This window comes from Bubalus bubalis, chromosome 18 (assembly GCF_019923935.1).
Source record: "Bubalus bubalis isolate 160015118507 breed Murrah chromosome 18, NDDB_SH_1, whole genome shotgun sequence".
Lineage (NCBI taxonomy): Eukaryota > Metazoa > Chordata > Mammalia > Artiodactyla > Bovidae > Bubalus > Bubalus bubalis.
Window position 1 is genome coordinate 33,853,381 of NC_059174.1, and position 24,636 is coordinate 33,878,016.

The following is a 24,636-nucleotide window of genomic DNA, read 5'->3' on the forward strand; positions in this document are numbered from 1 at the left end:
ACTTCTTTTTAACCCAATTTTGGAATTTATTTTGCAATTCTGGGCAGTGACTCACTCCCCAGCTGTAGCTCAGCCCAGATGTTCCCTGTCTCGTTCAATCCCTTCGGAGAAGGCAATGGCAACCCACTCCAGTACTCTTGCCTGGAAAATCCCAGGGACGGGGGAGCCTGGTAGGCTGCAGTCCATGGAGTTGCTAAGAGTCGGACCCAACTGAGCGACTTCACTTTCACTTTTCACTTTCATGCATTGGAGAAGGAAATGGCAACCCACTCCAGTGTTCTTGCCTGGAGAATCCCAGGGACAGGAGCCTAGTGGGCTGCTGTCTATGGGGTTGCACAGAGTTGGACACGACTGAAGTGACTTAGCAGCAGCAGCAGTTCAATCCCATGGGATGTCCCATAGGCACCTCAATTCATCACTCCCCCAATACCCATTTACAGCTTCTGTTTCCATTCCTGTCTTCAGGAAAGGCTACACCATCTACCCAGACATTCAGGGCCTTCTCACCTCACCCATCAACTCATAACACCTCTCCAACCCTTCTTGTGGGAGCAACCTTCCTGCTGGCCTTTCCACCTCCAGTCCAGTCCAGCCCAGCCGGGCCCCCTATTCCCTATCTATGGTCCACCACCTCTTCCTGAGAGGTAAACCAGATCACATCCGGTAAAGTCTTTCAGTGGCTGCGGGTGCTGGGATCTGCCTCCAGGCCCTGTGCCTGATCAAAGGCTCTCCCCAGCCACCTCTCTGGGACGACCACAAGCCTCAGGCTCTCCTCCCTCTGTGACTTGTCCCTGCAGTTCTCGCTGCTCTAACACTCCAGCCTTGCCTTGTCCTCCTTCTCCCAGGAGGCCTCAAGACTCCCCAAGGCTCCCCTCAATCATCCTCGAGAAGCTCTGCCCCTACTCCCTGCGGCTCTAGATCCACCACTGTCCTGTTCACATTGTCTCCCCCATCAGACCACAGGCTCACTAACAACACAGGCTGCTGGAGTCCCAGGTCCACACAGGAACTCAGAAGATTTGTATAATTAAGAGCAGCTCTGGACCAGACTGCAAGCTCCACACCACTTGCTATGGACCACCTACTGTGTGTCTGGGGGATATCAGACCACACCCAGAAAGCACCAAGGACAGGCCTGGCTCACAAAAATGCTAGCTCAATAATTAATAGCATCAATACCCACCTGGCTCGACTTACCAACCCCTCCCCCAGCTGTGGTGCCTGTCGCCATACCCTACCGCATGTTTAGTTTCAACAAACTTCCATAAATCTCAAGCATTTTCATCACCTGTCCTCTCCATGTGACTGCTCTCCTTCCCAGGCCCTCTCCATCACCTCAAATACCCCCAGGGGGCCTGCCCACACCTTCCACCCTCTACAGACCCCAGCCAAGGTACTCCTGCCCACACCCACCAAGTAACTCCCTCTCCAGCCATCATCTACCAATCTGCAGCTCCCTGAGCCTCTGGACCAATGGTGACCAAAATACTGCTCCACCACAACCAGCTAAAGGCTTAAACACCATGGGCATGTCCAGTTTGACCCTCCTTTGACCTTCAACCTCATACCAGGCACAATCCCACCCCAGAGCTGGCATCTCGAAGTCACTGCACTGGCGGAACCCATGTCTGTGGACCCCCATGAATTCTTCGTCTCCTCCCACTCACCTACCCTTCTCAGCATCAGTGGTCTGGGGGCAGCAGTCAGAAGACCTGCCCTCACGGTCAGGTTGTCACCTGCTAGCAGTCAAACTAACCTTCCACTTTACAAATCCTTTTGTAATCATTCATCTATTCAAGTTAATAGTCCAAATTCACCCAGAGGCTATGAATACAGGTATTTTCCTACCTGTGCAGATTCTTAGCAAAGACACACTAGAAACTGTCAACAGAGGTGGTGTCTGGGGAGGGAGCCTGGGGCCCAGGAGTGGACAGCTCTTTATCCCTGGAGATGCCCTTGTATTTGCTGTGTTTTTTTTTAATGTGCACATATTCCTTCACGCTTCTCCTCAAAATATGTGTGTGTGTGTGTGTGTGTGTGTGTGTGTGTACTACTACAACTACTACTAAGTCGCTTCAGTCGTGTCCGACTCTGTGCGACCCCAAAGACAGCAGCCCACTAGGCTCCTCTGTCCCTGGGATTCTCCAGGCAAGAACACTGGAGTGGGTTGCCATTTCCTTCCCCAATGCAGGAAAGTGAAAAGTCAAAGTGAAGTCGCTCAGTCGTGTCCGACCCTCAGCGACTCCATGGACTGCAGCCTTCCAAGCTCCTCCGTCCATGGGATTTGCCAGGCAAGAGTACTGGAGTGGGGTGCCATTGCCTTCTCGGGTGTGTGTACTACACATATATAATCCTACACTGGAGAGAGTGCACGTTAGAGAGAGACTTACCACTGATTTTTTCTCTTTTTCATTTTCTCTATCTTTATCTAGAAAAGAAAGGAAACCAATTTTTAAACGCGATTTTAAATAGCTCACTCTTCGGTCATTGTTATGCTTGCTCCCTGGCCTAGAAATGTTTTCCAGTAACACCTGGGACCCTCCCTCAGTGGAGGGAGGCAGACTGGTGTCTATGCTTTGAAACCGAAACTGCCGCCCGGATCCTGTTGGCATGTCTAGGCCACCAATGTGCTCAGCTTTGTTCACAGAGTATATTATGCTTTCCATTTTCCACACATTTTATATTTATGACCCTCACTGATGGGTGTCCAGCCAGTTAAAACGCAGAGTGGCCTCCAATCGAAGCTCCCGGGTAGGAGAGGTCGGTGGGTATGGACTTCGGCACAGGACTCAAGTTTCTCCTGCAGGCCCCGGGGCTGACATAGCGGCCCATCCAGCCCAGGGCGGGTTCTGAGGTGCCACTGAACTCCAGAACTTGGCTACAACGGGGGCTCTCATTTCTGAAGGGCAGGGTCTCCAGTCCCAATGGAAAAGGGAGGGCATTGAACCTAACCGACTCCCCCACCCGCCGCTTGCTGGCACCTCCCCGAAGGCCAAAAGAATGGACCCAGGAATGGCACCGGAAACCCTCGGGGAGGAGGTTCTTTCCTCTCTTTAGAGGCATCCGCAGCTCCGAACAGAAGATGGGCCCAGGGCCCCAAAGCCCCACCCACTACTGCCGGCCAGGGTCCGGGGCACCTACCACCGACCGCCCCGCCCCTTCCCCAGGCCGCCCAAGGAAATCCCGGCGCCCGGAAGGAGGGTTTTCGGGTTCAAGTCGGTTCCGCGAGCCAAGGGCGGGGAGTGGGGCTGATAGCCGCATCCGGGATGCCTGCAAGGGAAACTGAGCGACGCGTTACCCCGAGGCCAGGCCCAACGCTGCGCCCCTTGCGACCCTGGGCAGGAAGCGGGGCTCCCGGGCCCATCGCGGCGCAGCGCCCGGAAAACCCAGTTCCGCAGCGGCCGCAGCAGCCGCAGCAGCACAGCCCTGCTGCCGAATGCCACAGGCCCAGCCATTCTTCCTGCGCGGGCCTGCGCGAGCGCAGCCGGGAGACAGGGCCCGCCTCCGCTCGCAGCCCTAGCCCGCCCCGCCGCGCCCCACCCCGTCGACTCTTAAAGAGACCTCATCTCATTTCACCCTCCTGGCAGCCTGGAAATCTCCCCGCCAAACAGAGGCTGGCAGAATGAACCCATGATTTGGCAAGATTCGGGGCTTGGGTGGCCAATAACACCAGCGACTGGTTTGCTAATTAACTATTGAAAGTAGAAGTCGCTCAGTCGTGTCCGACTCTTTGCCACCCCATGGACTACACATGAAATTCTCCAGGCCAGAATACTGAGTGGGTAGCTTTTCCCTTCTTAGGGGATCTTACCAACCCAGGAATCGAACCCAGGTCTCCCGTATTGCAGGCGGATTCCTAACAGCTGAGCCACAAGGGAATCCCTAATTAACTGTTGGAGGTTGCTTAATTGAGCATTTGTTGTATCCAGGAACCAGTGACAACTCACACGCTGTTATTTATTCTTCCCAACAAGCCTATAGGTGGGTGCTGTCACTCCCATTCTCCCAGCCGAGCTGATCCTCGGAAACAGGTAACTTTAAAAAAGTAAACCGAAGCATTCATTAGGGGGTGGAGCTGAAATTCAACCCCATCTATCTTGCTTCACAGCCAGCGCTGTTTTCTCTGAACTTTGACATTTCCAGGATCTGGACTGTAAATATGCTAGATCCTTCTAGAAGCTATTAAAAAACTAGACAACAGGACCCAAAGGACTCGCTTATGCTAAGCCCCACTCACCAACCAAGACTTAATTATAGTTTTGGCTCTCCAGTCAATCAGGCATCATCTGATCAGCACTAGTTAAATCTGCGATCCCCATCCTTTTTTGGCACCTGGGACCGGTTTTGTTGAAGACCTCCCCCCCACCCCCGGGGGGAGAAAGGGAAGGAGACGGTTTCAGGATAATTGAAGTGCATTACACTTATTTTTTACTTTATTTGTATTATTGTAATATTGTGCACTTTATTTGTATTATGACATCTGCCCCACCTCAGATTAAATCATCAGGCATTAGATCCCAGAGGCTGGGAACCTCTGAGTTAGGTAACCTGATAGACCACCTGCCATCCCCTAGGAAAGTAATCTTGCAATAACCAATTTCCTTGTTCCCGCTCCCTTCTGCCTTTAAATGTTTGATTTTGTACACCTCTTCAGAGCGCCTGTTAGACTGGATCGCCGCTCTATTTGAATCATTTTTTTTGTTGTTCAAATAAAATCTTAAAAATTTTAATATGCCTGTTTATCTTTTATCAAATGTACAATCAATATGTGGTCGTCTGGACAGACAACTAGGGAGTGGAGAGAAGTTGGCCTTCGTTAGCTCCCCTGTAGGTTAGCGGAAACGCGGAGTGCAAACTGAACCCGGCTTTCCGGCTTTCCGCAGAGCGGGAGCCTGTGGCAGGGAGTGGGGGACCTGGCGTGCACCCAAGTGCCGCTGCAGTAACTTGCGCTTGCACGCGCCAGGGCGGGAAGCCTAGAAGCGCTGCACGTGGCCGGGGTGGCCGTTGCAGACTTGGCGCAGGGCCTGGCAGAGAGGTGCGCTGAATAGGGGGACCCGCGGGAACGTGCTGCTGCTGGGTCTGCAGGGGCAATGCAGACCCTGAAACCGAAACCAAAGGCTCGCCCCTTCTGCTTAAGCGTGAAAGGCCACGTGAAGCTGCTGCGATTGGTGAGGGCTGGGCCGGGGGACTGGGGGGCGGAGTCCCAGCTCACTCCCCTGCTGGGAGATAAAGCTGCCGAGTATGAAGCTTCTGCTCCTTTCTCTCCTCTCTTTCGACTTTGTTTCTATCAAGGCCTTCTTAAAGGGAAGGCATTTCGCCTTACACCCTGGGGGTCAAAGTGAAAGTCGCTCAGTCGTGTCCTACTCTTTGCGACTCCATGGACGGCATAGTCCATGGAATTCTCCAGGTCAGAATACTGGAGTGGGTAGCCTTTCCCTTCTCCAGGGGATCTTTCCGACCCAGGGATCGAACCCAGGTCTCCCACATTGCAGGCGGCTTCTTTACCAGCTAAACCACAAGGGAAGGGTAGAAGGAGAGAAATAGGACAACTGTCGTCTTCATCAGGGGCTTTCTGTACCCAGTAGTAGTAGCAAGGGTTAGTCGCTCAGTCGTGTCCCACTCTTTGAGACCCCATGGACTGTAGCCTGCCAGGCTCCTCGGCCCATGGGATTCTCTAGGCAAGCGTACTGGAAGTGGGTTGCCATGCCCTTCTCCAGAGAATCTTTCCTGGTAGCTCAGACAGTAAAGGATCTGCCTGCAATGCAGAAGACCCGGGCTCAATCCCTGGGTCGGGAAGATCCCCTGGAGAAGGGCAAGACTACCCACTCCAGTATGCTTGCCTGGAGAATCCCATGGAGAGAGGAGTGTGGCAGGCTACAATCCATGGGGTCTCAAAGAGTTGAACACAACTAAGCGACTGACACTTCACAGACCCACTCTGCACACCTGCATGAATGGCCTACACTTGGACCCCCAAACCAGTTACCCAGGTTACCATGTGAGGCTGCTGCAGTTGTACCATTCAGACGCCAATGAGATTAAAACCAAAAACAAAAAAATGCACTGAGGTGTTTCGGAGAATGCTGTGTTTACTTACTATAACTCACAAGTTTTTTGTTTTTGTTTTTCCCAAGCTTTATTGAGACATTTCATATATGATAAAATTTACTGATTTAAAGGGTACAACTAAATGTTTTTAGTACACTCATAGGTGTGTAGTGATATCTCACTGTGTTTTTTTAATCAATTTATTTTTTAATTGAAAGATAATTGCTTTACAGAAGTTTGTTGTTTTCTGTCAAACCTCAACATGAATCAGTCATCAGTTCAGTTCAGTTTAGTTCAATCGCTCAGTCGTGTCCGACTCTTTGCAACACCATGAACCGCAGCACGCCAGGCCTCTCTGTCCATCACCAACTCCCAGAGTTCACTCAAACTCTTGACTCATGTTCATCGAGTCGGTGATGCCATCCAGCCATCTCATCCTCTGTCATCGCCTTCTCCTCTTGCCGCCAATCCCTCCCAGCATCAGGGTCTTTTCCAATGAGTCAACTCTTCGCAAGAGGTGGCCAAAGTATTGGAGTTTCAGCTTTAGCATCAGTCCTTCCAATGAACACCCAGGACTGATCTCCTTTAGGATGGACTGGTTGGATCTCCTTGCAGTCCAAGGGACTCTCAAGAGTCTTCTCCAACACCACAGTTCAAAAGCATCAATTCTTCAGTGCTCAGCTTTCTTCACAGTCCAACTCTCACATCCATACATGACCACTGGAAAAACCATAGCCTTGACTAGACGGACCTTTGTTGGCAAAGTAATATCTCTGCTTTTGAATATGCTGTCTAGGTTGGTCATAACTTTCCTTCCAGGGAGTAAGCGTCTTTTAATTTCATGGCTGCAGTCACCATCTGCAGTGATTTTGGAGCCCAAAAAAATAAAGTCCAACACTGTTTCCCCATCTATTTCCCATGAAGTGATGGGACCAGATGCCATGATCTTCATTTTCTGAATGTTGAGCTTTAAGCCAACTTTTTCACTCTTTCACTTTCATCAAGAGGCTTTTTAGTTCCTCTTCACTTTCTGCCTGTATACATACATCCTTCCTCCCTTTTGAACCTCCCTCTCATCTCCATCCCCATCTCACCCCTCTAAAACGGATACAGAGCCCCTGTTTGAGTTTCCTGAGCCATACAGCAAATTCCCATTGGCTATGTACTTTACATATGGTAATGTAAGTTTCCATGCTACTCTTCCCATACATCTCACCCTCTCCTTCCCTCTCCCCATGTCCATAAGTCTATTCTCTATGTCTGTTTCTCCACTGCTGCCCTGTAAATAAATTCTTCAGTACCATTTTTCTAGGTTCCGTATATATGTGTCAGAATACAATATTTATCTTTCTCTTTCTGACTTACCTCTGTATAATAGGCTCTGGGTTCATCCACCTCATTAGAACTGACTCAAATGTGTTCCTTTTTATGGTTGAGTAATATTCCATTGTGCATATGTACCACAACTTCTTTATCCATTCATCTGTCGATAGACATCTAGGTTGCTTCCATGTTCCAGCTTCTGTAAACAGTGCTGCAATGAACAATGGGATACATGTGTCTTTTTCAATTTTGGTTTCCTCAGGATATATGCCTAGGAGCGGGATTGCTGGGTCATATGGTGGTTTTATTCCTAGTTTTTTAAGGAATCTCCATACCATCTTCCATAGTGGCTGTATCAATTTAAATTCCTACCAACAGTGCAAAAGTGTTCCCTTTTCTCCACACCCTCTCCAGCATTTATTGTTTGTAGATTTTTTGATGATGGCAGTTCTGACTGGTGTGAGGTGATATCTCATTGTAGTTTTGATTGGCATTTCCCTAATAATGCGCAACATTGAGCATCTTTTCATGTGTTTGTTAGACAGCTGTATGTCTTCTTTGGAGAAATGCCTGTTTAGGTCTTTTCCCCACTTTTTGATTGGGTTGTTTTTCTGGTATTGAGTTGTATGAGCTGCTTGTATATTTTGGAAATTAATCCTTTGTCAGTTGTTTCATTTGCTATTATTTTCTCCTATTCTGAGGATTGTCTTTTCACCTTTCTCATAGTTTTCTTTGCTGTATAAAAGCTTTTAAGTTTATTCAGGTCCCACTTGTTTGCTTTTGTTTTTATTTCCATTAACCTAGGAGGTGGGTCATAGAGGATCTTGCTTTGATTTATGTCATCGAGTGTTCTGCCTATGTTTTCCTCTAAGAGTTTTATAGTTTCTGGTCTTACATTTAGGTCTTTAATCCATTTTGAGTTTATCTTTGTGTATGGTGTGAGAAAGTGTTCTAATTTCATTCTTTTACGTGTAGCTGTCCAGTTTTCCCAGCAACATTTATTGAAGAGGCTGTCTTTGCCCCATTGTATATTCTTGCCTCTTTTGTCAAAAATAAGGTACTCATAGGTGCATGGGTTTATTTTTTGGCTTTCTATCTTGTTCCATTGGTCTATATTTCTGTTTTTGTGCTGGTACCATACTGTCTTGATGACTGTAGCTTTGTAGTATAATCTGAAGTCAGGACGGTTGATTCCTCCAGCTCCATTCTTCTTTTTCAAGACTGCTTTGGCTATTTGGGGTCTTTTGTGTTTCCATAAGAATTGTGAAATTTTTTGTTCTAGATCTGTGAAAAATGCCATTGGCAATTTGATAGGGATCTCATTGAATCTGTAGATTGCATTTGGTAGTATAGTCATTTTCACAATATTGATTCCTCCTACCCAGGAACATGGAATATCTCTCCATCTGTTTGTGTCATCTTTGATTTCTTTCATCAGTGTCTTATAATTTTCTGTGCAGAGTTCTTTAATCTCCTTAGGTAAGTTTATTCCTAGATATTTTATTCTTTTTGTTGCAATGGTGAATGGGATTGATTCCTTAATTTCTTTTTCAGATTTTTCATTGTTAGTATATAGAAATGCAAGTGATTTCTATGTATTGATTTTGTATCCTGCAACTTTGCTAAATTCACTGTTTAGCTCTAGTAATTTTCTGATACTATCTTTAGGGTTTTCTATGTACAGTATCGTTCATCTGCAAATAGTGAGAGCTTTACTTCTTTTCTGATCTGGATTCCTTTTATTTCTTTTTCTTCTCTGGTTGCTGTAGCTAGGACTTCCAGAACTATGTTGAATAATAGTGGTGAAAGTGGACACCCTTGTCTTGCTCCTGATCTTAGGGGGAATGCTTTAAGTTTTTCACCATTGAGTATAATGTTTGCTGCAGGCTTATCATATATGGCCTTTACTATGTTGAGGCAGGTTCCTTCTATGCCCATTTTTTAAAGAGTTTTAATCATAAATGGGTGCTGAATTTTGTCAAAGGCTTTTTCTGCATCTATTGAGATTATCATATGGTTTTTATCTTTCAATTTGTTAATATGGTGTATCACATTGATTGATTTGCGTATATTGAAGAATCCTTACATTCCTGGAATAAACTCAACTTGATCATGGTGTATGAGCTTTCTGATGTGCTGCTGAATTCTGTTTGCTAAAATTTTGTTGAGGATTTTTGCATCTGTGTTCATCAGTGATATTGGCCTGTAGTTTTCTTTTTTTGTGTTGTCTTTGTCTGGTTTTGGTATCAGGGTGATAGTGGCCTCATAGAATGAGTTTGGAAGTGTTCCTTCCTCTGCAGTTTTTTGAAAGAGTTTTAGAAGGATAGGCATTAGCTCTTCTCTAAATGTTTGATAGAATTCTCCTGTGAAGCCATCTGGACTGGGCTTTTGTTTTGGGGGAGATTTTTGATCACAGCTTCAATTTCATTGCTTGTAATTGGATTGTTCATAAGTTCTATCTCTTCCTGGTTCAGTCTTGGAAGATTGAACTTTTCTAAGAATCTGTCCATTTCTTCCAGGTTGTCCATTTTATTGCCATATAATTGTTCATAATAGTCTCTTATAATCCTTTGTATTTCTGCATTGCCTATTGTAACCTCTTCTTTTTCATTTCTAATTGTTGATTTGATTCTTCTCTCTTTTTTTCTTGATGGGTCTGCCAAAGGTTTGTCAATTTTGTTTATCTTCTCAAAGAACCAGCTTTTAGCTTTATTGATCTTTATTATTGTTTCTTTCATTTTTTTCATTTATTTCTGCTCTGATCTTTTTTATTTCTTCCCTTCTAATAATTTTGAGGGTTTTTTGTTCTTCTTTTTCCAGTTGATTTAGGTGTAAACTTAGGTTGCCTATTCAATGTTTTCCTTGTTTCTTGAGGTAGGATTGTATTGGTATAAACTTACCTCTTAGAACTGCTTTTACTGCATCCCATAGGCTTTGAGTTGTTGTATTTTCATTCTCATTTGTTTCTAGCAGTTTTTTTATTTCCCTTTTGATTTCTTCAGTAACCTGTTGGTTATTTAGAAACGTTGTTTAATCTTCATGTGCTTGTGTTTTTTACAGTATAACTCACAAGTTTTGATCTGAGTGAGCTCAAGGCCGATAGAGCCCAGAGCAAGGACAGTGGAACTGTGCATTTCTGGGGTGTCAGACCTTCCAAGAGATTGCAGCCAGTTATGGATAGAGGTTTGGGAGAGAATGGACTGTTATTTGGAGGATGGTGACCTGGCTAGTTAGAGAAGTGAAAATTATCATAGGATAGTATGTTGAAGAATTTTAAGAAAAGGGGAAGGAAAAAAAATAATTCTTAAATTTTAAAAAGGTGACCTATAAGAAGAGGGGATAGAAAGTTAAAACTTACAAGGAAACAGCCCCGCTTAATAAGAGAAAGAGTTTTCTATTGGGAAAGTGCCAAAATAAGTGGTCACTTGGGAAGGCAGTACATTCCCAGACAGAAGAGGTACCAGGTGCAGGCCAGTACCTGGTGAGCACTTTGTAATGGCAGCTCAAACTCCAGGTGAGTGGGCAGGACAAACTGCACACACAGCCCTTCTGCACCAAAGTCTGTGATTCTGAAAAATATAACATACTGCAAGTCAGAAGGCCGGAGGGAGGTTTAGAAAACTACTCGAGTTCAAAGGGCTTCCCTGGTGGCTCAGAATCCCTCGTAAAGAATCCGCCTGCAGTGCAGGAGACCTGGGTTCGATCCCTGGGTCAGGAAGATCCCCTGGTAAAGGAAATGGCAACCTACTCCAGTATTCTTGCCTGGAGAATTCCACAGACAGAGGAACCTGGCTGCAATCCACAGGGTCGAAAAGAGTCAGACATGACTGGGTGACTAACACACTTTCACTTCAAAGAACAGAGAAATTCTTTTGGGTTGGGAGTAAATAATCAGGAAAGAAGTGACTGGAAGGTCTGGGGTTCTGAAAGCTCTGGAACACTGGAGGAGAAACAGAATTTTGTGAGAAAGTTTTGATTTTTGACATACGAATTTCCTCCACAAACATTTTGAATATTTACTGTCTTCTCAGCCCTGAGTTAGGACTTGAAACAACAGACATCCAAGACATAAGTCCCTGACTCATGGGGTCCTTCAGTTTAGACAGAGTCAGGCACACAAGCAGATAGTTTTGGTTTGATAAGATGAAATTAGGGCACAGAATGAGGCATTTAATCAAGGAGGTATCAGGAAGCTTCCTAGGGGGACATGGGTAGGGTTTAAGGGACAGTCACCTGAGTAAAGGCTTGGAGGCAAAAAAAAAAAAAAAAAGCATGATTTGTAAGAATCCATAACAAGTTGAGTGCTGCCTTATTTTTTCCCATTCAACAATATTTATTGAAAGCCTGCCATGTGCCAGGCAGTTTCTGGCTCTTGGGAAGTATCAGGGAACAAAGCAAAGATCCTTGTACTCATGGAGTTTATGTATTGGGGTGGGAGGGAGGGAAAAAAAGCAACAAACAGAAAAAATAAATAAATGGTGTACTATTCTAGAAGGGGATAGGTGCGATGGAACAAGAGAAAACTAAAGCCAGGTAAGAGAGTGCAAGAGAAGGAAGCGTTGGAGAGGACAGTTGCAGGTTGCAAGACTAGAATGGTCAGATTAGGCCCTGTTGAGATGACTTCTGAGTGAAGCGTTAAGTGAGATGAGAGAGTTAACTATGAATACATTGGGTTCGCCAAAAAGATTGCTCAGTTTTTTCCATAAGATGTTATAGAAAACCCCAAACAAACTTTTTGGCCAACCCAAGATGAAGGAAGACGTGTTTTAGGCAAAGGAACGCCTAGTACAATGGCCCTACGGCAGGAATGTACCTGAAGTGTTCAAGGAGAAGCGAGAAAACCAGTGCAGCGGGGGTGGAGTGACATGGGGACAGTGGGAGATGCAGGTTTTGAATAAAGTTTTATATGATCTGACTAACATTTTAAAAAGTGCACCAGCTGCTATGGTGACAGTAGACTGGGGGCTGGGGGTTTGGGGGACAGGAGGATTCCTGCAGAGGCAAGTAGAAAAAAAGATGATCAGTTAGAGCTATTGCAGTAATCTGGGCAAGAGATGACTGTGGCTCAGACCAGGCCTCTAGCAGACTAGGTTATAAGAAATGGTCACATTTGGGATATATGTTGAAAGTAGCCCCAACAAGATTTGCTGATGAACCAGGTGTGGTATGAAAAAGAGAGAGGAGTCCAAGATCCCGCCAAAGTTTTTGGCCTAAGCAGCTGGAAGAATGGAACTGCCATCCACTGAAAGCCTGTGGTTTGTAAAGCAGATGTAGCCAGAAAAACAGAAGTTCAACTTTGGATTTCATTGTTAGAGATGTCTATTAGACATTCAAGTGGAAATACTGAATAGGCATTTGGATTGTAGGAGAGATTGGCACTGCAGAAATGTGTGCTAAGTCCCTTCAGTCATGTCCGACTCTGTGCAACCCTATGGACTGTAGCCCACCAGGCTCCTCTGTCCATGGGATTCTCCAGGCACAAATATTAGAGTGGGTAGCCGTGTCTTCCTCCATGGGATCTTCCCGACTCAGGGATCGAACCCAAGTCTCCTGCAACTCCTGCATTTCAGGCATATTCTTTATCACTGAGCCACCAGGAAGCCACTGCAGAAATAGAGGTATTTAAAGTCACAAGATTGATGAGATCATCAAGAGGTGATTGTACATAGAGTGGAGAAGAGGACCATGGATTGAGCCCTGGAACACTTTAACATTAAGAGGTTGGGGAGAGGAGGAAGAACCAGCAAAGAAGAATGAAAGTGAAAGTTGCTGAATCATGTCCGATTCTTTGTGACCCCATGGACTGTAGCCTGCCAGGCTCCTCTGTCCATAGAACTCTCCAGACCAGAATACTGGAGTGGGAAGCCATTCCCTTCTCCAGGGGATTTTCCCAACCCAGGGCTCAAACCCAGGTCTCCTGCATTGCAGGCAGATTCTTTACTGCCTGAGCCACCAGAGACAACCAAAGAAGAATGAGAGAGAAAGCAATTAGGGAAGTAAGAGGAACCAAGAGTACGGTGTTCTAGAAGCCAAATGAAGAAAATTCTCAAGAGAATGATCAACTGTGACAAATACTGATGACAGTTCAAATAAGATGAGGACTGAGAATTGAACACTGGAATTATCCTGTAGATAAATTGTCAACAGCTCTTTGCTAAAGTAGACAGGAGCTGAGTCGTGGAAGATTTGGACCCCGTGGTGAAGGGAGGCTCTATTCTGAAAACCATGGGGAGCCACAGAAGGGTTTTAAACAGGTGGAGCATTGCACATATCTTCATTTTAGAAATTTCACTGTAGTACCTTTGTCAGGTTAGTTCAAGGAAAAGATACTGAAGAGCAGTAATTGGAGTGACTAAGTGGATTCCCAAAATGCTTAGGCATTAAGTCAGCAGGACCTGATGACTGGTCTGTTGTGGGCAATGAGTTGGAGCAGTGATCTTAGGTTTCCAGGGCAGGTGAAAAGATAGCTGGTCACATCACCAATTAAGATAGTGAATACAGGAGCAAGGGACAAGGTGACATCAGTTTTGCCCACGGGGAACTGAAGATTCCTGTAGGTTATTCAGATGTTCTAAATGGCTGTTTATGTGTGAGCTGTTGAAGATACACCTGGGATAGAGACTCAGATTTGTTGAGCGGGTTGTGGATAGAATCTAAACAAATGTCAGGATTTTAAAGTGATGCGTAAAAGGAAAGCCCACAAAGGCTGAATAGTTTCAGAGGAATAAGAACTCAAAGAGGTGACATGGGAGTCAAGGAGCAGAAAAGTAGGAAAAAGCCAATAGCAAGTAAGTCATGGGGGTCCAGTAACATAAGGATTGAAAAATGTTTGTTAAATTTAGTAATTTTGAAATCATTGACGATCTTGGCAAAAGCAGTCTACATAGAGAGATGAAATGCTTGAGATATTAGTGAAATGTTGAAAAATTAACTGAAAACGAAGGCCAGGAGACAGGAAAATTATAAGAGCTGTAAGTATGAATTGGGGGCGAACCCAGGGTGATTGAAATCATGGGCAATGTGCCCAATTCTGAGGTTACAGATGATGGGGACTGAAAAAGTGACCCTTGATTTCATAACCCATGAACTCAAGACCTTATTTGGTTCAGTAGAGTAAATGAAGTGATTTGAGATATGTTGCTGATAGTAATTATATTAATTATAAAGAACAAATTATTTAGTAACTAGTTACATTTACTGTAAAAAAAACTGACCAATTTAGAAGTTTCAAAGTAAGCTACTTTTACACTAACAAAGTAACTGATAGAATTATGAATAAGTAGCCTACACAGATCCAAGGTTAAAAAGAGAATGTGGATGCTGACAGATTGATCATAAAAGTCTAGTCAGCAAAGACTCCTGCCAAAATCATTTTCCAAGTACACAGAGACTTTGGATAAAGCTGTATCTCCTGTAAGAACATCACAACATCAACAGACTCTCAGAGACCGACCAGCTTATTTTCTCCTTTAAGTCACTTATCATTTCTCTTTTCTATATCTTCATTTGGAAATGAGGAAATTAGATTAATTATCTTGGGTTTTTTTTTCACTTACGTTTTTGTTCATTCTGATTGCATTATGTTTAGATAAGAGAAAATATGTTCAAAAGTGATGTATCAGAATTTTTTTTCCTTTTCTTCTCCACAGGGTTCTTCAGAGAATTGTTTTTCTCTGGCACTTTGTTTTAAACTTTCCTTCCCAGTATTTTTCATTTAAAAAAAATAATTTTTATTTATTTTTGACTGTGCTGGGTCTTCGTCGCCACATGAGCTTTTCTCTAGTTTCAGCAAGCAGGGGCTACTCGCTAGTTGCAATGCACAAGCCTCTCACTGTGGCGGCTTCTCCTGTTGCAGGGCATGGGCTCTAGAGCTCGTGGGCTTCAGAAGTTACAGCACGTGGGCTCAGCAGCTGTGGCTCCCGGGCTCTAGAGCACAGGCTCAATAGTTGTGGTGCTCAGGCTTAGTTGCTCCGTAGCATGTGGGATCCTCCCAGACAGGGGATTGAACCTGTATCTTCTGCAGTGGTAGATGGATTCTTCACCACTTAGCCACCAGAGAAGCACCCCCAGTGTTTTTCATAGCAACATTCTAAGTTTAAATTTGACGGTAGAGTCCAGATTTTTGTTACAAGTTAAGGAGTGATGAAGAGGATAAGGAATTATAACAGCCAGTACACAGGCTTTTTTTGAGAAGCATTATAGGGAGAAGTAGAAAAATGGGAATTTCTGTGGGGAGCAGATGAAAGAAAGGGGTGTGTATGTTTTAAGAGAAGATAACTTAGAGACTTCCCTGATAGTCCCGTGGCTAAGGCTCCGTGCTCCTAATGCAGGTGACCTGGGTTCATTCCCTGAGCAGGGAGCATGCAGCAAGTAAGACTCAGCACTGCCAAATAAATAAATAAATATTGTTTAAAAAGAGACAGAGAAGATAAGTTAGATATGTTGAAAAGATGATGAGGAAAGGAGCTAGGGCAGGAGGAGAGAGTGAAGGTGTGAGAGGGAAACGGAGCTACTTAGTGGGAAAAGATCAAGGGCATGGATGTGGGAAGTGATGGCATTAGGTATACAAGTGGAGAAATTAATTAAACAAAACAGGAAGGGATACCTAGTTCTCTTAAAATGAGAAGTCGACACCCGTATATTTCAGTCTGCCTCGTTTAGATGTGTGTGTGTGTATAAAGAAGAAACCCATTTATTTTGTCATTTTAGAATCGATCATTTTTACAGCTTAAACTTGTTCAATCATCACTGAAGAGGTCGTATTTTTTTTCCTCTCTAGGCACTAGCTGTGACATCTATGACCCTTTTCATCCTAGCACAAGCGCCAGAGCCGTACATTGTCGTCACTGGATTTGAAGTCGCTTCTACTTTCTTTTTCATACTTTTATATATACTCAGACTTGATCGATTAATTAGCTGTTTATTTTGGCCTTTACTTGTAAGTGTTCAGTTTCATTGTTAACTACTTTGTCCTGCCATAGAGAGGCATTGTAATAAACTCTGTTGTTTAGTTTTCGTAAGCCTTTAAGGAATCTCTAACAGGCTTAGGAAGGAGGATCTCTATCCACTGCTAATGTGCTCTGGGGAGATCCTCAGCGAACCAGAGCAACTGCTGAGCATGGATTCTCCTCGGAGCTCCATCTATCGGTAGATAACGGCTGATGTTTCTGTTAGGGAAATTCACTTAGGGGTAGATCATCAAAATAAATTTAAACTTAAGATCATGGTCAAATAAAATCATAGAGCATTCTTAATCTTTACCTCCCTTTGAAGTTCATGTTGATATGACCTCAAAATTAGGGAACAGAGACGGAGCCAGATACACAAGTATCTACATCTTACATATCCCTGATGACTAAAAGGAAAATCAAAATAATTTAGAGGCTGAATAAAGCACAATGTTATCTTACTTTAAAATGTCTGTCATCATTGATGCTAAATAATTTTTAACTCATCTTGTAGAACCTTATTCAGTAGCATAGGGACTTTACCTGTCATACTCACAGCTTTAGGAACAGCTGCCCAGTGGAGTGCCCAAATGGTCCAGAAACTCTTGCAATAGGCAATTGAAGATATTAGCTAAGATTCTTGGCCTGTCAGCCTGGACCATAAGCTGGTTCTAGGAAAACCGGAGCAACTTCACACTCCTCTTTCAAGTCTTAGCCCCAGAATCTTGTGTCCTTAGGTCTCCTTTCTGAGACCCATGCTGGCTTTCCACCCTTTGGCCGGACAGGTAGCTGCACTGGTCTCATCCTTTTGGGTTCCAGAGCACTTGTATCCAAGCTGATAACCCTGTATTAGGGGACTTGCCTGGTGGCTCAGCAGGTAAAGAATCCTCCTGCAATGCAGGTGACCCAAGAGCCTCGGCTTCAATCCCTGGGTCAGAGGAAGATCCCCTGTAGTAGGAAATGGCAACCCACTCCAGTGTGCTTGCCTGGAAAACCCCATGGACAGAGGAGCCTGGCGGGCTACAGTCCATGGGGTCGCAGGGAACCGGACACTGAGCAACTAACACTTCACTTCAACCCATATTAAGGAAGAGAGGACTTTAGAGCTATTCTCAAACCATAAACATGCCTTAAGGTGGCACCTTCTGGAACCACTTTTGAAGGCCAATGATAAGCATTTCAGGCTAATCACAAGCTGAGAAAGTCCCCAAAGTGGAGAGCTGGGGGAAGGATAGGATCTCTGAAGCATCTCTCCAAACTCCTCCCTGTGTTCCACTGTGGAGCTGGACCTGACTGCAGTAAGGTCTGGACAGGAGATGACAAAGCCTTCCTTAGGTGGTCCTGTAACATCATTTAGTGGCAGAAAGGACTCAGCTAAATTATCCCAAAGAGATGATGAACATGGTTCACATCCTGTTCATCTTACACCCTAAAAGTTATATAGTGCTCTTCACACTCTGCTTTTCCAAGGTTAATAAAACTAGCACATTTTAGCATTTTTTTCCCCCAAACTTTAATAATCCTCTGGAGCTTCTTACATGTCCCAGTAATAAACTTGGAAAATAAATTTCACAGAATACACAGAGAGGGAGCGTGGCCTACGTGCAGCATACTGAAAAGTAGTCTCCAAATCTCCAAGACTCAGCCTGGGCTGATTCTGTACTCTGAGAAATGATGCTATTTGGCCAACTCAGTTATCACTCCATCGTGAAACCCAGACTCCTCTCTGCTCTTGAGCCCATGAAATCATTTATTCAGCAAATATTAAGTATCTGCTAATCCCAGGTTCTATACTAGGCTCTTTGAGAAAACAAAACACAAATCTTGCACCCGACAGACTTTCCATATAGCCAGGAAGAAAGACTGATGAGCAATTCAGTATAATATTAATAGGTGCTCCCTGGATGGTGTGGAGGTTCCCAGGAGGAGAAGGAAACCAAATCATAATAGGCTTGCCTGAGGAAAACTACGCCTGAGTTGAGGGCTGGAGGATGAAAAATAGTCAGCTGACTGATAACAGGGCTGAGCGTTCTCCCAGTACAGGGAACAATGTGTGTGTGAGGTTCTAGGTGGAGAAAAAGCTGGGCCCTCAAGGACCTGCAGGAGTTCTGAGTGGCCACAAAGCAGAGAGGGAGCAAGAGTAGAGATTTGAGAATGGGCTGCCGTCTATGGGGTTGCACAGAGTCGGACACGACTGAAGCAACTTAGCAGCAGCAGCAGCAGGAGGTCAGAGCATGCAAGACTTCGAGTGCCCTGGGTTTTAACCCAAAAGCCACTTGGAAGCTTTGGGAGATTTTTAAGTAGAGTGACACAATTAGCTTATATTTGAGGAGATCGCTGGTAGCAATGTCAATAATGGCTTGAAGAGGGACAAAACCAGAGGTGATTCTCATAGACCCCTTAAAAGTCTGTTATCATAATCCAACATGAAAATGAGAAAGGCCTAAATCAAGGTTAAGACTGTATCTGGAGAGAAAGAGTGTTGATGAAAACTGATAGGATTGGGTAACGGAAAAACATCAAGGAGAGCTGCCATTTAAAGAACCGTCTTAAGAGGGTAACAAGACAGGAAGTTTAGGAGGAAGAATAGGTTTATTTGAGGGGAGAGGTGGATAATGAGTTTAGCTTGAGAAATAGAAGGTTTTAGTGCCTTATGGGACATTCAGATGGAAATGTTCAGGTCTGAGGCTTAGGAGAGAAGTTAGAGCTGCAACTTTGGGGGAGTTATCACCTCGTGATGGGAAAATGGCTCCTAGGGAGAGTAGAGCAAGATGAAGGCAAGACTGGGAAATATCAATGTCTGGCATGAAAGGGAGGAGCGAATAGGCAGAGAAGGACAGGAGAGGACCCAAGCGAGACCCGTGTCCCAGAAGTCAAGAGAGGAGAGCATTTCGAGAAGAAGAGGTGACTAATGTTACAAGTGAGGCGAGAAAGCCCAGAAAAAGTTTATATATATATATATATATTCACTGTATTAATAGAGGCCCCCAGTGTGGACAAGTGACAGTAAAGTGGTGGGAATAGTTAGACTGAGAGGGAAGGAGACGGCTGTGGGCAGAGGGTCAGCACTGAGTTGAAGAAACCTGGCCAGGGACCAAGGAGGGTAATGAACAGAGCGAGGTCCCTGCAGAGTGGCCGACAGGAGCAAGGCCGGAGCACAGCTGGGGATAATGCCTGTAACATAAGTGAAGGACACCAAGACGGCAGAAGATTCCGGTTAATCTACGGGGGGTGGAGGAAGGGGGAAGGTAACCTGTCAATACTTCTATCAGTGGCCACTGCCTTCACTGATTAGGAAAGGGCTTGGTCACCTGCACAACAGGCCTGTGATGCACGTCATTGTCCCAGAGGTGTAGTACCTAACACAGTTCATAGAGCAGGTGTCCTCTGACTGGTCCCCTCAAGTGCTCCAGCGACAGAACACACACACAGTGAGGCAACCCAGGTTTTTGTGGTGATACGTAAGAACAGGCTCAAAATTTCTATGAAACCTCCATTTTTGCAATTAAATTTATAGTCTACTCCATGGCATACTGATGTTCGGTTTTTTAATAGAAAAACAAGGCTTGAAACCACTATTAAGGATCACTGATATTCTGGGGCAGAAGCATCCTTCCCTCCCCCCCACCCCATCCCCAGCCATTATTCTCTGCCCTTCCTAGAACATCATCTTTATCTGAAGCCATTTATATACACTTACTCAAATTACTACCAGGAGGCCGGCTATTTGTCTGGAGCAGAGGTGTGGTCTGTTGCCTTGAAACAGCAAAATACCCAGAAGAGAGGAGCATTAACCTAGGACAGCTAGTCTCAATATCTCCTGCAGACGAGGACTTTTTTTCTGCCTAAGTGTATCACATACTCTTGCCCTGTCCCCATTGAATCTCTTCCCGTTTTCCTTGTAATAACTACTTTTCTAAGTTACCAGGGTTTGGAAGATTTCTGTGTTAAATATTCCAGAATAAAGATGACTTACCTTTTCCACAGTATACATCCATTCCAAATGTAAGTTGCACATCTTAAAGCCACAGTTCAGAAATGCTTCATTTCAAGAAATTATTACATGAATGAACTACATCATCAGAAATGATTGCATAATTGGCCAGCTGTTGCATACAGATGTGTGGGAGTTTTGTTTTTTTTTTTTTCCTGAAAATTAAGTTTATCCTGCTCAAAGTGTTATTAATTGCATTTGGAGTAACATTATAAAGTTGTTTTATGGTGTAGACCACTCCACACTTATTAAAACTAAGCATTCTGACTTCTACTTTAAACCTTCCACATAAGACATACCCAGTCCTAACCAGATGAGTTCTCTCTCCAACTACCTTTCAACAAAAAACCAAGTAAGCCCTAATAAGGAATTAATGATTAGTGTGTCATACATTAAGATACCCATTAGACATAATTGTAGACCAAATACAATATTCGTGTCATTTTACAACAGCAGTTTGACTTCCTAAAACTAATTTATTTAAACTAAATAAATTTGTTTTAAAAAATGGAATTTTCAAAATCTTTAGGGAGCAGATTCATTCTGTTGGTGATCTTCATGCAATGCTGATCTTTCTATTCTGTGTTTTCAGGATATTATCAACTCAGTGGTAGCAGCAGTATTCATGATAGTTGTATCTGTGTTGGCACTGATCCCAGAAACCACAACATATACAGTCCTTGGAGGGGTAAGTGGAGGTTCTTTCCAGTTTCTCCCTTCAGGTTCGAACAGAATTCAAATTTACTTGAAAAATAGATAGAGGAACAGAAAACTAGATCATTTTCATCCTTGAGGCTCCTATCCCAGTACACAGTACCTCGTGGCTTAATATTTTTGTGCATGAACACATGCCCTGATAAATGTCAAGGAATATGATTTCACACTAGATTTGAAGTTAACCAAATAAAGAGGTTACTCTGTATTTCTCACAGATATACAGGGTTAGACTAAATGGAGAACCTACAGTTTAGGAATGAGTTACAATACTAAGCTCTCAGAAACCTGATATCAAGCAAAAATAACAAATGGTGGATAAATTTCATAGCTATCCCTTTTCAAGAAAATGATACATCCTGCTTGTTAAGGAGAGACACACAGTTCTGAGCTCAGTTATTTCTTGTCCAGATCCTGCTACAGATGGAATAAACATGTGTCATGTAAGGGAATGGGTGGTAGGAAGACTTGTAACAAAAGGATTATCTTGAACATTGCTTGAAGAAAAGCTAATCAGTTTAATTTGGAAGGCAAGCCAAAACAAACCAAGAGTCAAGTAATTTAGTTAGAGTTTCATCTGATATTCTTCTGAGATTTCTTAGAGGGGGTTCAAAATCATGACTTTTCTAGGTTCCAATTTAGACAAGTGAATTAGAAAGTTCTTCTTAAATAAATCTCCCTCCAACTTCCTTATCTTTTCTTAGTATGGGCCACTTGGGAGAAGTGGCCACATATGTCAGAATCCAGTCCATGTAGTCAAAGCTATGCTTTTTCAGTAGTCATGCATAGATGTGAGAATTGGACCATTAAGAAGGCTGAGTGCCAAAGAACTGATGCTTTCAAACTGTGGTGCTGGAGAAGACTCTTGAAAATCCCTTAGACTGCAAGGAGATCAAACCAGTCAATCCTAAAGGAAATCAACCTTGAATACTCATTGGAAGGACTGATGCTGAAGCTGAATCTCCAACACTTTGGCCACCTGATGTGAAGAGCCATCTCACTAGAAAAGACCCTGATCTTGGGAAAGATTGAAGGCAGGAGTAGAAGGTGATGACAAAGGATAAGATGGTTGGATGGCATCACCGACTCAATGGACATGAGTTTGAGCAAACTCCAGGAGATGGTGAAGGACAGGGAAGCCTGGCGTGTTGCAGTCCATGGTGTTCCAAAGAGTCAGACACGACTTAATGACTGAACAACAACAAAGGCTTTTCCACTTCACTAGGCCCAAAGCAATTTGATAAGGGATGAGAATTACCCTAGAAATGAGATAGCGCTGTAACAGCAATTTCTCCTGCTGCTGCTGCTAAGTCGCTTCAGTCATGTCCGACTCTGCGCCACCCAAGACGGCAGCCCATCAGGCTCCACCGTCCCTGGGATTCTCCAGGCAAGAACACTGGAGTGGGTTGCCATTTCCTTCTCCAATGCATGAAAGTGAAAAGTGAAAGTGAAGTCGCTCAGTCGTGTCCGACTCTTAGCGACCCCATGGACTGCAGCCTACCAGGCTCCTCCGCCCATGAGATTTTCCAGGCAAAAGTACTGGAGTGGGGTGCCATCACCTTCTCCGAGCAATTTCTCCCAGCTATCTTTAAAGATTGTTTTACCCCTCAATTAGGGAGAAAGAAGGAGGAGGCACAGAATTTACTTTCATTTCCTCATTAATTCATTGATTCATTCTTTAAGTGCACTTTGGTAGGTGCTGACGAAGTATAGAGCCGTAAGCCACAAGTGGCTGAGCACTGGAAATGTGGCTGATCTGAACTGAGATGAGCTGCACATGTAAAATACACACTGGATTTCAAAGACTTACTACTCCCCCCAGAGAATGTCAAATATTTCACTTATAATTTTATTATAATATGGATATGTTGAAATTATATTATTTTGGATATATCAGGCTGCTGCTGCTGCTGCTAAGTCACATCAGTTGTGTCCGACTCTGTGTGACCCCATAGACGACAGCCCACCAGGCTCCTCTGTCCCTGGGATTCTCCAGGCAAGAATACTGGAGTAGGTTGCCATTTCCTTCTCCTATATCAGGCTAAATAAAGTATATTATTAAAATTAATTTCACTTGTTTTTTCTTTACTTTTTAATGTGGAAATTAGAAATTTTTAGATGAATTATGTGGTTACATTGGTAACTCGTATTTCTTTTGGATGTCTCTGGACTTAAATGTGACCCCTAACCTCAAGTTGCTTAAAGCCTAATACAGGAGACAAAAGTGCAAACAGCTGTATTTAAGTTGTTGGTGGAATACTATGGAGCACAAGAAAAAGGAAGCAACTACCTCTCTCTGGCAGGCTTCCCAGGCGGCTCAGTGATAAAGAATACACCTGCCAATGTAGGAGACTCGAGTTCCATCCTTGGGTCAGGAAGATCCCCTGGAGAAGGAAATGGCAACTCATTCCATTATTCTTCCCTGGAAAATTCCATAGACAGAAGAGCCCAGTGGGTTACAGTCCATGGGGTCACAAAAGTCAGACATGACACAGCAACTAAACAGCAGCAGCGGGGCCTCTCTCTGGAATCACAGTTTGCCAGGAATAAAGGGGAAGACAGGCAGATGCTTACTGGTGGAGGAACCAGCAGCATGCTGTAGCAGAGTCATGAAAGCATCTATATTGTGTTGGGTTGGCCAACCGGTTGGTTCAGGTTTTCCTGTGACATCTTACGGAAGAACCCGAATGACTTTTTAGGGCAACCAAATACTTAGCATGGTCAGAACCTAGGAAGCTGTGTTTGAGATTCAGGATGGGAAAGGGACAGCGTCTGAAGCCAGACCTCCGGGGCAGTTGGATGGAGCTGGCGATAGCACTGATATAGCCCTTTCTCCAGCCCGGGTGCCAGTTCTCAGATAGTCACCAGAGAACCTAAAGACCATGTTCCAGTTAATTCCCTTTACTCAGTTTTTCCTGAGGCTTATTTAGAATCTCACCCCCTATACGGATGTGGCCCAGCCTTGGAGAGGTCACTTTGGATCATCTCATCACTCCAGTTCTCCAAAGTTCTTATCACAGCTTAAATCTTGAGCTGATGGTAACCCTGACTTTTTCTCTGGTACAGTTTGCAATAGAAAAATGGAACAGTTGAATACTGGGTATAGAAATGTTGATTAGTAACTAAATATTATCAGTAGGGCTTTAAACAGTAATATCGGGGAGCAAGAGATCCAGACAAGTATTTGCTTCAGAGCCCACACCACTTCAGTATTGGTTTCTGCTCACTTAAATGATCTTTCCCTTTCTCTAGGAAGGTACTGGGAAAACTTGAGAATGCAAATAAAATGATCTCTGAAATCTCTTCCCATTGTAGTATTAGATGACAGCATAGGGAACCCTAACAGGAGAGGAAGCTAGCAGGCAGACCACTTAAAACCTGTGTGACCGTGGCCACAAGCAGTGACACTGTGTCTCTGTTTCAGGTGTTTGGACTCGCGGCCTCGGTGTTCTGTATTGCCGATGGGGCACTTATATACCGGAAGCTGCTGTTTAATCCAGGTGGTCCTTATCAGAAAACTGATGCTCATGGCAAACTATGAGTTTTGTAAATTTATATTCTTTTTAGTCGATGCTAAGTATTAAACATATCTCTTTTTCTAACACACAC

General features: G+C 44.2%; 2 protein-coding genes across 6 annotated transcripts in view; one reads left to right on the forward strand and one right to left on the reverse strand.

The window, feature by feature from the left end:
* The window catches only part of TK2 (thymidine kinase 2), a 30,870-nt gene extending 26,826 nt beyond the window's left edge, over window positions 1–4,044 (reverse strand). For 4 of the 5 annotated variants that reach the window (XM_044931993.2, XM_006072106.4, XM_044931991.2 and 1 more), the window contains exons 1-2: window positions 3,299–3,521; window positions 2,391–2,428 (exon numbers count right to left, since the gene is read on the reverse strand). In XM_044931993.2, the coding sequence (XP_044787928.1) occupies window positions 2,391–2,428; window positions 3,299–3,455 (195 nt within the window). In that variant the 5' untranslated portion in view covers window positions 3,456–3,521. Of the gene's footprint in view, window positions 1–2,390; window positions 2,429–3,298; window positions 3,522–3,947 lie in introns of those variants that run through there. The other variant, XM_044931994.2, reaches the window with a different exon arrangement.
* A 706-nt stretch (window positions 4,045–4,750) lies between these two features.
* LOC102397602 (chemokine like factor) lies at window positions 4,751–24,633 on the forward strand. Its single transcript, XM_006072101.4, has 4 exons — window positions 4,751–5,168; window positions 16,151–16,309; window positions 20,906–21,001; window positions 24,452–24,633. The coding sequence occupies exons 1-4, from the start codon at window positions 5,091–5,093 to the stop codon at window positions 24,566–24,568; spliced, it is 450 nt and encodes a 149-aa protein (XP_006072163.1). The 5' UTR covers window positions 4,751–5,090; the 3' UTR covers window positions 24,569–24,633.
* The last annotated feature ends 3 nt before the right edge of the window (window positions 24,634–24,636 follow it).

Coding starts and splice junctions, on each gene's coding strand:
- LOC102397602 (XM_006072101.4), top strand. CDS start 5,091: ATGCAGACCCTGAAACCGAAACCAAAGGCTCGCCCCTTCTGCTTAAGC. Junction 5,169..16,150: donor ACGTGAAGCTGCTGCGATTG/GTGAGGGCTGGG, acceptor TTTCCTCTCTAG/GCACTAGCTGTGACATCTAT. Junction 16,310..20,905: donor GTTTATTTTGGCCTTTACTT/GTAAGTGTTCAG, acceptor CTGTGTTTTCAG/GATATTATCAACTCAGTGGT.